The sequence below is a fragment of the Monodon monoceros genome, unplaced genomic scaffold (genome assembly GCF_005190385.1).
Source record: "Monodon monoceros isolate NGI ecotype Baffin Bay Population unplaced genomic scaffold, NGI_Narwhal_1 Super_Scaffold_2, whole genome shotgun sequence".
Classification (NCBI taxonomy): domain Eukaryota; kingdom Metazoa; phylum Chordata; class Mammalia; order Artiodactyla; family Monodontidae; genus Monodon; species Monodon monoceros.
Genome location: NW_021703776.1, coordinates 18,019,702 through 18,033,215, shown reverse-complemented (window position 1 = coordinate 18,033,215; position 13,514 = coordinate 18,019,702). Strand labels below are relative to the sequence as shown.

Sequence of the window (13,514 nt, the reverse complement as noted above, 5' to 3'; positions counted from 1 at the left end):
TAATTGATGGTGAGATTACAGCGAGGGATCCAGTGAGGCATTTGGCTACACGGAGGCTACCCTTGACCCAAGACCAAAGCAGATCCAGGAGGGGTTGGTGATGAATGACTTGTCCTGGTCTGCCCCTCCGCCATGGGCCCAGATGGTGGACCGGAAACCGGAAACCCTGTGAGACTGGCCACAGAGGTTCCCTTCCTACAAGAAGGCTCAGGATCTTCCCAGGGAGGTACCTACCCTGTAGGAAGCTCCCTTCTCCCCAGGCTTGTGTGTCAGAACTAAAGCCCTGATCTAAAGCCCTTCCACCCCTGTTTGCTCTCTTCCCAGCCCAGTGGGATGTTATAAAGCCAAATCAGGCAGCTTAGAGCTGCGGAAAGAGAAAGCGGGAGTCTCCGTTTCCGAGATGCTAACAAATGGTTCACACCACATCAGGCTTTTCTATCGTGAAATCAGGGGTATATTCGTTTGCAAACCTAAGACAATGGGGACTCCCTCTCGCCTCCCTCTTGCCCTACATCACACACGTATAGTCCTGAGAAGTACACTTCCCGGGACTACCTTCTCTTCCACACACACGGCCACTTTTCATCGCCCATTTCCCTGTTCTCCTTCCTACACTTACAACCCCACTCCTCCTCCCCTCCCCCACTAGCACCTTTCACAAATCTTACTCGAAAACCCAGGCATGCAGCTTTGTGGATTTTAAATAGAGAATTATGCAGAGTGAGTGAATTATGCTGGAGTAGTGGAATCATGGACCCACAAGCCCAACTTTGGGTACCATCAAGCAAGAGCACCTCCATGACACAGCAACAGAGACCACACCAAGTTCAGAAGTGCCTGTAGCACTATGTAAAATCCATGAATGGCTTGCTTGTGTTGCTTATCTGAAGAAATCACCCTGCCTGCATGATTCAAGCTCAAAGAATCATTACAGACTAATCGTCATTATGACATGATCATATTTCAATTATCCCCTGTGTAGTCTGGGTACGTTAAAGCAACTTCTCTCACTGAGAGAAGTTCGTTAAAAATCATAAAGTGCATTAAAATTTTTTAAAGCATGTTGGAAAACAACAAGGGGCTAAATTCTAGAAACAACGACAGAATCTTTCAGAGGTTTCCCTAGCACTTATTCAAAAAGCATAATCTTATCTTGAGATGTGAAACGAGGACTAAAACTGAGTAATGGGCCAATTGTTTCATTATAATATGTGTTTCTAAGTGCTCTGTGATGTAAAATCCAACAGGCTTTTTTTCTTTCAGCCCCAATCTGGCCAACTAGGTGCACTGATCCATCTTCACAATATATAACGTGCCCTTAAGCCCTGGTCAACAGTGCCAAAGTCTATGAAAATCATACAAAGAATGGAGTCGATCATACTGTGTGTGGTCTCTATCAATATAGGCACAGTCCCTAGTATGTTGGAGAAAAGAAAAAGCAGCCATCCCCTGAGCATTTGTCCTAAAGAAAGAATTTAAGAGAACAAATAGTTTTATAGGCAAAGATATTCATTATTGATAATAATAACAAAAGAAACAGAAACCTACCTACATATCTGGCATTTGTGAAATCATTGAGAGTGTAATATTGAGCGTGGACTGGAGAGGAATGAGAACGGAATGGAATATTACGCAGTCATGAGAAACCGATGCTGATGATGCAGAGTGGAAACGCAGGAAATACGTTTTTAGTGTAATGTTAAAAATGTCATCTATACCGTGATTCCTACTGTACCAAATAAGTGCACATTTTAGATAAGAAATAGAAAGAGACATGGGAAGAAAACCGTTCGTGTCTCAAGGTGATTGGATCATGGATGATTCATCTTTATAATCATTCCTTTTGTAGCTGTTAATAATGTTGATTGGATAAGAAAGTAAAACTTGGAAGGAAAAGGAAAATCCTCAAGGAGACATTTTCTATGCCAGGCAGAAAAATCAGTGATGCTTGGGATCATTTTGCATTCTTCCTTGCTCTTTCAAAGCAGCCTGTAATCTTCACCCACACATAGGGAATATGCATGTCTGGGTTATCAGGGGATCCCCTCACCAGGAAGACTGTGCTGTTTGTTTAATGGACCAGAAACCTCAAACTTTTCAAGCCTTTTTTGATAACAAATCTAAAGTGCGTTTGAACCATTTGTTGGTGTGGTTTTTCCGTGACAAATATGCACAAACATCTTGAGGACAGAAAATGATGCATTTCTTCTTTCTCTCTTTTGTCTTTCTCTTCCCCACCCCGTACCCCCTTCTGCAGTTCTGCTAAGCCAATATTCTCTAGAATGAGCACAAAACAAATCAAATAACAGCTAAACAAATTGAATAACAGCTTTTGTACATCAGCATCGAGAAGGAAGACGCTTGGGAGAGATCAGAGGACCAAGATGGATATGGGCGAGAGTGAAGCGTCCACTGTCAAAGCACCTTCTAAATCTAGATCGGCAGAGATGGGAGTGATTTTCTGGAAGGAGATGTGATCACGGATTAAACACCAGCTCATTGGAAACTATCATTGAATAAGAGCAGATAATATTCATGAGAAATCACATTCAGGAAATATTTTAAGGAAAAGGAATATAAATGTGCTAGAATTAACATGTAAAATATATATGTACCGAAGTTTGTAAACTGTCCTTTTTTAATCAAACAGAAAACAGAAAGCTTTAATCTTTAAAGATTATTTTAAAAAAGGCAGTCCATCCTAAATTATTCCTATTTCAATAGCCAAGAAGCTGATCAAGCATCAGTTACGGAGGAGGCATCTTGGAAAATGCCTGTGAATGTTTTCATAGGAGCCATGACCTTTGGTTCCCATGTCTGCCGTTCATTTCTGTCACTGTGTAATTAGTTAAAACCACTCGGTTAAGAGATGTAACGCTTCAAACTTTTTACCAATTCTGTGTTCAGTTTAATCTGTCCGTACGTGTTATTACTGAGAAAGTGTTTCTGACATATACTATTACTCCATCAAGCTGTATATTACAGGAAGTACATCTTTACATCATAGTTTCCCGAGCAACATAGATTTCCCTATCTTTCAGGAAACAGCATCAAGGAACTCTGAAAAATATAGAAAGCTCATTTTCACCTTGGATGCTCACATATAATGTATAGGCTGCTATCAAATAAACACTTTTTCTATTTCTCCCTAATATATGCATAGGAATTTAATATACTTTATAAATAGCATCTAAAATACCTTCTTTTTTTTCTATTTCTTTGCCATACATAACATCAGAAATCCATATCCGTTCTTTCCCTTACTGACAGGCACTCATTTTTATTTTAAAAAAACACCATTCCATTAAACCCATTTCTAAATGATAGTGGTACTAACAAAATAAATAATAATTTAATAGCCTTAGAAATAAATGAATATAAACTTATACAGAAGAAACTTGATAGGAAACTTGATAGGAGTAAGTTGCCTTTTTGTTTACTAATGTTGGTTTCAAGAAAACTCAATTTTTTTTTAGTTGGTTGGCATTTAGAAGTAGTGACAAATGATCAGTTGTCTTCAGCAATCTTTTGCTCCCAGGCTTCCCCCACCACCACCCTCACCGCATATCCTGCCAATATGCAACAACAGAAAAATATTTAATATTGAAGTAGCCAATTGCTTGAGAATGAAAACAAGCTAAAATGTATGTGTGGGGTAATCAGTGTAAGCCAAACCACGTGCTATACCTGAGCAGAAAACATGAACATGTAGAATGCCTTCATTTTTAGACTCGAAATTAAGATCCAATTAGCATATATCACTAGAAGAGCAGACAGAGGATAATACAAGAAGAATCAAGCAAGATACAGATCATGGTTGTTTTCTCTTACCCTGTCTCTATTAGGACCACACTTCTAGTTTTGCCAAATGTTTCTGGTACTACACCTTTTCACCATAAATGAGATTATGTTTCAAATGGCTAAAAAGTATATTACAGATACAGTCAAATATGTGAAACTCAATTCACAAAGATATGGATTTTCTAAAGAACCAAATTAGGGGAATACTTATTATCTCTAAAGTATTAGCCGTTCTGGGAGTTATTTGTTGCTTTAAATATTAACTCTCCCACTGCATTCAAAACACCCTGCTTACTAAATTCAATTACACACAACTTTTCAAGAATTCATTTTTGATTTAAAGGGAGGTACCTCTCTATTTTATCTATAATGAAAATAGAAGGTATTGGCTTTCTCTAATCAATGTAAATTACAGATTCCACTGGGAGTCCTACAACACTAATAGTGGTGTTTATGAAAATGAAAAAGTGCTTCCTACCCACATGCAAATGTTTTTAAGAAATTTTTTCCATACAACCTAAGTGTAATTTAGCATACCATAGTGCTCTGAAGATGGGTCATTGACAATGTACCATTTGTACATAGGTAATACACATGTAAATCACTAAATGTTAAGTATACGAAGTATGTTTTTATCTTTTTTAAAAAAAGTGACTCCCTTTCTCATTCTGTTCTGTTGTATTGCGTCCAAAAGTTGTGTGTAATTTTTTTAAGGTCCAGGATATAAAGAAATTTGTTGGAATATCTGAATTTCTGTAAAAAATAAAAATAAGATTTTGTTATTTAAAAGATTGTTTGGTGGTGTGGCACACATTTGGTACATTCGGCATCTGTCTTTGTCCAGTGATCCAGTGACAGGTGATGATTTGACTGAAATAACTGTCTTCGGAAAAATCTCCTTCCTGTCAGATTCCATAATATTTGTCAACAGCAGACACATATTGGATGTGCAGGACCCTCATCATGTGGAAAGCACGATTAACATCTTCAAAGCCTCTTCTCGCCAAGTATAGATACAACTAAAGCTAAATCTTTATAGACTCAGTGGAATGAAAGTGATAAATGAATAGCCAGACTGTTAAGGAAAACCTGACATGAAATATTCTGAAACATCCAATTAATTGCTCCATCTCGACTTTTGCATATTGAAAACAGCCACCTGTTCCTCAGACATGAGCAGCCCTTTCACAGTAGTTCATATTGAGTATGTGTTGTCTGGGTAGGTCCCAATGCCAGATCCTTCATTTACTGTGTGACCCTAAACAACTCTAACCTCACCTATTAAATGAATACAAACAGTAATGCCTGGGCCCCATAGTGTTGTTGTGAGGCTATAAATGAAGGTATAGTGCTGTGCTGGTACTTGACTTGTAGGAGATATTCAAAGAATTTTAATTCCTTCCCTCCTACTATAGGCAAGACATTGAAGAAGAAAAGAAACTTGAAACACAGCCTCTGCTCTCAAAATGTCGAAGATAATTAGAGTAACATTTATGGGTAAGGACTGAAAACTCAATACCTTCCGGAGCCAGGGAGATAAGTAAATTACCAGAGCAAAGCAAGCTGGGGTGGGGAGATAATAGGAAGTAGTGGGCACTGTGGAGCACTGGAGAGCCTAGGTCTTGTCTAAAGAGATGATGTTGCCAATACTCAGCTCTAGTCATTCACCAAGTATGCACTGAGTCGCTGCTGTGTGTCAGGAACTGTTCTGAACCCTGGGAGGATAGTGGTAAACCAGACAAACAAGGTCCCTGCTCTTGTAGGTCTCATGTTCTAGTAGGAAAAGACAATAATCGGGAAAATGTCAGTTAATGGTAATAGGTACCCTAGAGGGAATTAAAACATGGTGACGAGATGCAGAAGTTGGGAGGTGAATCAAGGAAGACTGCTCTGAAAAGGTGGCATTTAAAGTGAGACCTGAATGATAAGAACAAGCCAGCCAGGGGGAGCCACTAGTGTAATGGCTCTAAGGCAGGAATAAGGTTACTACTCGTGAGGAACAGCAAGGTGGCAGGGAGGGGATGTGAGCTGTGCCAGGAACCAGCTTCCGGTTTGGTAGGCCAGAATGGATGGTACATTTTTTAAGTGTTAGAGAAAGCCATTTGAGGGTCTTAATAGGAGAGAGATGGAAACCATCTTACATTTTTAAAAGATTACTCTTGGCTTCTGCTTCTAGCAGTATGACCTAGGTACTCTAAAAAGCCTTCCTCACACTATTCTACCAGGTCTTGGATAAATTACAATGAGCTTATTTTAATTTTTAAAAATTTTTTATTTTGTATTGGAGTATAGTTGATTTACAGTGTTGTGTTTCGGGTGTACAGCAAAGTGATTTAGTTACACATATTCACATATCTATTCTTTTTCAGATTCTTTTCCCATATAGGTTATTGCAGAGTATTGAGTAGAGTTCCCTGTGCTATATAGTAGGTGCTTGTTGATTATTTTATATATAGTAGGGTATGTATGTTAATCCCAACCTCCTAGTTTATCCTTTCCCCTTTGGTAACCATAAGTTTGTTTTCTAAGTCTGTGAGTCTGTTTCTGTTTTGTAAACAAGTTCATTTGTATCATTTTTTTTTAGATTCCACATATAAGTGATATCATATGACATTTGCCTTTCTCTGTGTGATTTACTTCACTTAGTACAGTAATCTCTAGGTCTAACCATGTTGCCACAAATGGCATTATTTCATTTTTTTATGGCTGAGTAATATTCCATTGTATATATGTACCACATCTTCTTTATCCATTCATCTGTCAGTGGACATTTAGGTTGCTTCCATGTCTTGGCTATTGTAAATAGTGCTGCAGTGAACATTGGGGTGTATGTATCTTTTTGAATTATTGTCTTCTCCAGATATATGCCCAGCAGTGCAATTGCTGGATCAAGTGGTAGCTCTATTTTTAGTTTTCCTTTTTTTTTTTTTTTTTTTTGCGGTATGTGGGCCTCTCACTGTTGTGGCCTCTCCCATTGCGGAGCACAGGCTCCGGACGTGCAGGCTCAGCGGCCATGGCTCACAGTAGCAGCCGCTCCACGGCACGTGGGATCTTCCCGGACCGGGGCACGAACCTGCGTCCCCTGCATCAGCAGGCGGACTCTCAACCACTGCGCCACAAGGGAAGCCCCTATTTTTAGTTTTTTAAGGAACCTCCATACTCTTCTCCATAGTGGCTGTACCAGTTTACATTCCCACCAACAGTGTAAGAGGGTTCCCTTTTCTCCACACCCTCTCCAGCATTTATTGCTTGTAGACTTCTTGATGATGGCCATTCTGACCGGTGTGAGGTGATACCTCATTGTAGTTTTGATTTGTATTTCGCTAATAATTAGCAATGTTGAGCATCTTTTCATGTGCCTGTTGGCCACCTGTATGTCTTCTTTGGAGAAATGTCTATTTAGTCCTTCCACCCATTTTTTGATCGGGTTGTTTGCTGTTTTGATATTGAGCTGCATGAGCTATTTGTATGTTAGGGAGATTAATCCCTGTGGGTTGCTTCATTTGCAAGTATTTTCTCCCATTCCATAGGTTGTCTTTCTGTTTTGTTTATGGTTTCCTTTGTTGTGCAAAAACTTTTAACTTTAATTACGTCCCATTTGTTTATTTTTGTTACAATGAGCTTATTTTTAATAGACAGCTTGGCTTGCAAGGAAGTAAGAGAAATCCCAAAGTCATAAAAAAGAAAAAGAGTAAAAAGTAGCATGCACTGTAAGCAAATGCAAAATCTATATATCAGAGTAGGGAATGGGAGCAGGCTAAGCCTTGGGCCACTGCAAGTAGATGGGCTAAATTTGAGAATCTCACCCTAGACCAGGACATTTGAAGATGGCCATAACCTTAGACAGGGGTGGCCTAGGAAGAATATTCATGCTAGCAAACCAAAGAAGCTTATCAAGAAGTCTGTCTCCACACTGATTCTAGATAGGGTGAAAAAGAAAAAGAGGAATAGTCACCCTCTGAAATTTTTAACCCATGAAACTGGCCCCCTCTAGTCTGGAATTCAATCTTACACTCTCCTTATGATCAAAGAAACTCCAAACCAAGAAATCAAAGAACTTGCTAGAGCACTGGTAGCTGGCAGATCTCAGGCACACAGATCTCACCGATTATGTTCAACAAAGTAAGTGCTCACAATATTAAAATCACTAAACACACAAATAAACCATGAGACAGAATCATCAGAAATGATTAACATTCATTGTCCCAGAGATTTTAGATATTGGAATTACTAGATAGAGAATATATATAATCATGATTTATATGTAAAAGAAATAAAGGTGATTTCTAAAAAATATAAAGAATCCATTAGGTATAACCAGATAGATTTGAAGCAAAATGCTTAGAATTGAAAAATACGATCCCTGAAATTTAAAATATGATTTGTAAATTAAATATAAATTAGGTGTAATTGAAGAGGAAAGTTGTGAACTAGAAGACAAATCTAAAGAAGTTTCCCAGAATGAAATACAGAAAGCCAAGGGGTTGGAAAATAAAAAGAGGCTAAGCATCAGGGAAGATATATGTGTCTAATCAGAGTTCCACTAGGAGAAATAAAATAATGGAAAGACAATATTTGAATAGAAATTGTTTGAAAATTTTCCATAAATGATGAAAGATATGAATCCACACATATAGGAAGTATGATAGATATCAAGCAAGATAAATGAAAAGTAAATTCAAGCATGACAGTAAAAGTGTAGTCCAAAGTTAGAGGAACTACCATAAAAGTAACCAAAGAGAAATGTATACCACCTACAAAAGAACAATTTCTAGACTGAAAATAAATACCAGAGACATTAGCATAATATATTCGAAGTGCTGAAGTAAAATAATAGTCTGAAACTGTGTTTCAGCAAAACTCATTTTTCTAATAGTTTTTTTAAAAATTATAGTTGATGTACAATATTATATAGCAAAACTCTTTTTTAAGACCAAAGATGGAATACAATCATTTTCAGATAAATGAAACCTAAGGGGATTTACTAGCAATAGACCAACACAGATAAAATTTCTGAAAATGAGTCAAGAAGTATGGTTTGAGGGACTTCCCTGGTGGCGCAGTGGTTAAGAATCTGCCTGCCAATGCAGGGGACATGGGTTCCAGCCCTGGTATGGGAAGATCCCCTATTCCACAGAGCAACTAAGCCTGTGCTCTACAACTGTTGAGCCTGCGCTCTAGAGCCTGTGAGCCACAACGACTGAGCCCGTGAGCCACAACTACTGAAACCCGCATGCCTAGAGCCTGTGCTCCACAACAAGAGAAGCCACTGCAATGAGAAGCCTTCGCACTGCAACGAAGAGTAGCCCCTGCTCGCCGCAACTAGAGAAAGCCTGCGTGCAGCAACGAAGACCCAATGCAGCCAAAAATAAATAAATAAAATTAATTAATTAATTAATTTAAAAAAAAAGAAGTAAGGTTTGAGATTCAAAAAGGAATAGAGGGCTTCCCTGGTGGCGCAGTGGTTGAGAGTCTGCCTGCCGATGCAGGGGACACGGGTTCGTGCCCTGGTCCAGGAGGATCCCACGTGCCGCGGAGCGGCTGGGCCCATGAGCCATGGCTGCTGAGCCTGTGCGTCTGGAGCCTGTGCTCCGCAACGGGAGAGACCACAACAGTGAGAGGCCCGTGTACCAAAAAAAAAACAACAAAGGAATAGAGAGCAAAGACTTTGGGACATGTGAATAAATCTAAACAAACATTGTACAAATTAATAATAAAACATTAATTTGTGGAATAAAAAAAGACAGCTAAAATACTGGGTAACAATAACATGTAAATTAGGATGAGATAATCAAAGTTTAAGAAATGTGTATTAATTGGGAAGAGAGTTGAGATTTAGATGAATAATAGCTCACAACTGATTGTTTATAGTGTACTAGACATATGTAATAACTCACTTAACCCTCGTAGCAACCTTCTGAGTTACATACTATAGTTATCCTCAGTTTACAGATAAAAGTGGCCCAGAGTTTAAATAATTTACCCAAGGTCACACAGCTAGAAAGCAAAGAGCTGGGTTCAAACTCACGTAATATAACTCTAAAATGGATACACTATATAATATTCTCTGTGCTGTTTTTAGAAAGTTAAAAATAAGTGATAAAAATTTAAGTAAACAGTAGAAGATATAGTTTCAAAACAATGAGGGGAAGTGGAATAAGAAAAAAAAAATCACTAAATAAGTACAAAAGAAGGCCCTCCCCAAAAAACAAAAAAACAAAAAAGTAGAAAAAGCAGAACAAATAAAATGCACAATGTAAGATACAAAAAAAAAAACCAAATTAGATAGCATAATAAACAGAAGTAGATTAAAATTAGTTAAAAGAGAGATTTTGACATTCGATTTTTAAAAACCCATCAATATGCTGTTTACAAGAGACATATAAAACATAAGGACACAGAAAAATTAAAAATAAAGCGTGCCTTATGTGCTACACCTCAATTTTTTTAAATGTTAATATTCCACAAAGAAAATAACTATCAAACTTTCAATTAACAGATTATTTAAATCTAGTACACAATTATCCAGAGAACAGAAAGAAGCAATGGTCCTACAGCTCATTCTGAGGACAGTTTGAAAAAGGAAAACTACAGGCCCCTCTGTATCCTAACAGGAACAGCATTCTAAAATGTATCTGTTTAGGGCTTTGCTGGTGGCGCAGTGGTTGAGACTCTGCCTGCCGATGCAGGGGACATGGGTTCGTGCCTCGGTCCGGGAGGATCCCACATGCCGCGGAGTGGCTGGGCCCGTGAGCCATGGCCACTGAGCCTGCACGTCCGGAGCCTGTGCTCCGCGACGGGAGAGGCCACAGCAGCGAGAGGCCCACGTACCGCAAAAAATAAATAAATAAACAAAATATATCTATTTAAATCACCACATTAAGAGGCTAAAAGATAAAAACCATATGATTGCCTGATAAATGCAAAAAAAAATCATTTGATAAAACTTAAAACCTGATGATAATAAGAATTTTTACAAAAGTAGGAATGAGGACAATTTTCCTTTACCTAAGAAACAATTTCTATCAAACAATATACTTTTACTTGGTATTATGACAGGTAAAAAGTAGTCCCTTAAAATAAAGAACAAGACAGATAAGCCCACCATCAGTACCTTTGTTGATACTACATAATCTTCGCCAGCAGAGTAAAACAAGAAATTGAAGTAAAAGGGATAAGAATATGAAAGGAAAAATGAAACTATCATCATTTTATGATTATAATTACTCTCATAAAAGATACAGGTAAAAATTATTAGAATCTATAAGACATTAATTAAATGACTAGATTTAAGATCAAAATATAAACATCACCTTTCTAAAAAAAACAAAAAACAAAAAACTAGGGAAGTAAAAGGGAAAAACTCAAGCATTTTTTTCTGCCTTTTCTGTATAAACTGTTCCATGGATAACGGACTAGTAGGCAAAGGGAAGCATCTCATACAATTATTCAAAGTAATACATGAAAGCAAAATGGTAGAAATAGAATATCATCTTTTTGCAACTGACAATGAATTAATGAGTCTAAATATTGAGTATCAATGGCTGCTAATATTTTTTTAAAAGAGTGAAAACCAGACTTCCTGAAAAAAACATAAATGGATAAAACCTGAGCCTGATGAAGCATCTGGATCAAGCTGCCAATTTCTAAGAAATACAGAGGACACAGGAACATGATGGACTATAACATGAGTGTGCAACCAGCAAAATCCACACTGTAGAACTCTGTGTCAAACAGACTGAGTTTGCAACAGATGAAGCGTAGGGAAAAGCAAAGGATGGAGGGAGAATCCATAGATTAAAAGAGACTTAAAAGACATAACAAGGTGTTTTTAAAAAAAAAAACAGGCAAGACTAAATTATAGCGTAAAATAATGCAAGGGAGAGATTGCTATGAAAGACAGGATAGTGGTTATCTAGGGGGAAGAGAGGGGACTGTGAACTGTGTGGGGCATACAGAGGGACTTCTGAGATGACAGGAAAAGTTGTTTCTTGACCTGGATAGTGGCTACAGTGTATCCATCTTATACTTATCCACTAAGCTCTACATTTGTTTCATTTAGTGTTCTGTTTCTATGCTTTACTTTACAATTTAGAAGTTTTTAAAAGTTTTTTAAGAAACTGTATTTCTCTATCACACAGCAAGCAATTAGAAAACATAACTTCAAAAAAATATATTATTAACTCATGATACCCAGGAATACATCTAGCAAAATATGTATAGAACCTTTATGGAAAAAATAATAAAACTTCAGTGAAAGACTTGAAAGAAATTATTTTTAAATATAGAGATATACTATATTCACTGATAGGAAAACTCATTAGCATTAAGATCTGATTCTCCCCAAATTGGTTGTTGTTGGGAGACAATTCTACATGAGCCTCTTGTATTTCTGAAGGTCTTGTGTACAGAGACACTAACTGCTTTTATTCCAAGCTATCTTTTCAAGACTCTTTGTATACTAACAGCCTGGGAGGATAGAGACAGGGTTTCCCTCCAGAGCAAGAGAGTAGATTTTTTATTGTTCTCTAAAAAGATAATGTCTCCCTCTGGGGCAAAGATCAGGCTGACTCATTGCCCATTATAGAAGATGCAGGTTCCCTAAGCTCAGTGTCCTCTCCTATAATATAACCCACTGGACTGCAGCTACCACCCAGCCCTCTTCTCATAGCCCTCTGTCTGGAAACACAGCAAGGGGAACCAACACGCTGCTTGCTGTGCTATGAGTAATAGATCCCGTCCTTTGTCTGTGACCCAGGAGTCTCGTGTGTTCTGCCAGCATAAATGAGACTGTGGCAGGCTAGCTTATTCATTTGTAAGTAGGATAAATCTCAGACCCTTCACAGTTCCTCATAGTTAACCACTTGGGAAAAAAAGAGAAATTAGATACCTACTTACATTGTACACAAAAATCTACTCCATATGAATTAAGGACTTAACTGTGAAAAGCAAAAATTTAACTTTTAGAAGAAAATATAACCTAAGAAAAGGGAAAGATTTATTGAACAAAACACAGAAATCATAAAGGAAATAAAGTCAACTAGACTTTTTTCTGTTCATGAAAATATTCCATAAAGAAAGCTAAAAGCCACAAGCTGGGAGAAAATATTTGTTAACTTTATTAGTGGTAAAGGATAACAATACAGAATATATAAGAACTCTTGAAAATCAATTTCCTAAAAGCCAAAAAAAAAGAAAATGGAAAAATCAAACAAAAGACATGTACAGGAATTTAATAGAAAAGGAAACGAATGGCAGACATATGAAAAGATACTCAACTTCATTAGTAATTTAAAAATGTTAATTGCACAATGATAATGTCCATTTTATTGGCATAAATTTAAAGCACTAGTATGATTTATAGCAATAGGGTTTCTTATACTGTTAATAAAAGTAAAATTTGGTATAATCACTTCAAAATATAATTTGGCATTATTTTGTAAAATTGAGCATTTGCATACACTAAATAAATTCATCAATTCTATTTCTAGGTATAACGCTTGAGAAATTCTTGCCCATAAGCACCAAAAACCATGTACAAGAATGGAAAATACCAATATTTATCAAAGGAGAATAGATAAATAAATTGTGGATTTATTTATGTGGATAATTAACTTATTAAATTGATGAATTAATACTACTATAAGTATGGAAATGAATAAACATAAGTTACAAATATCAACATAAATGATTATTATATTAGATATATACTT

General features: G+C 37.2%; 1 protein-coding gene across 1 annotated transcript in view; it reads left to right on the top strand.

Moving 5' to 3' along the window:
• Positions 1-2,571, top strand: part of LHFPL3 (LHFPL tetraspan subfamily member 3) — a 526,198-nt gene extending 523,627 nt beyond the window's left edge. The window contains exon 3 of the mRNA XM_029233850.1: positions 2,258-2,571. Within this exon, the coding sequence (XP_029089683.1) occupies positions 2,258-2,286 (29 nt within the window). The 3' untranslated portion in view covers positions 2,287-2,571. The remainder of the gene's footprint in view (positions 1-2,257) is intronic.
• The last annotated feature ends 10,943 nt before the right edge of the window (positions 2,572-13,514 follow it).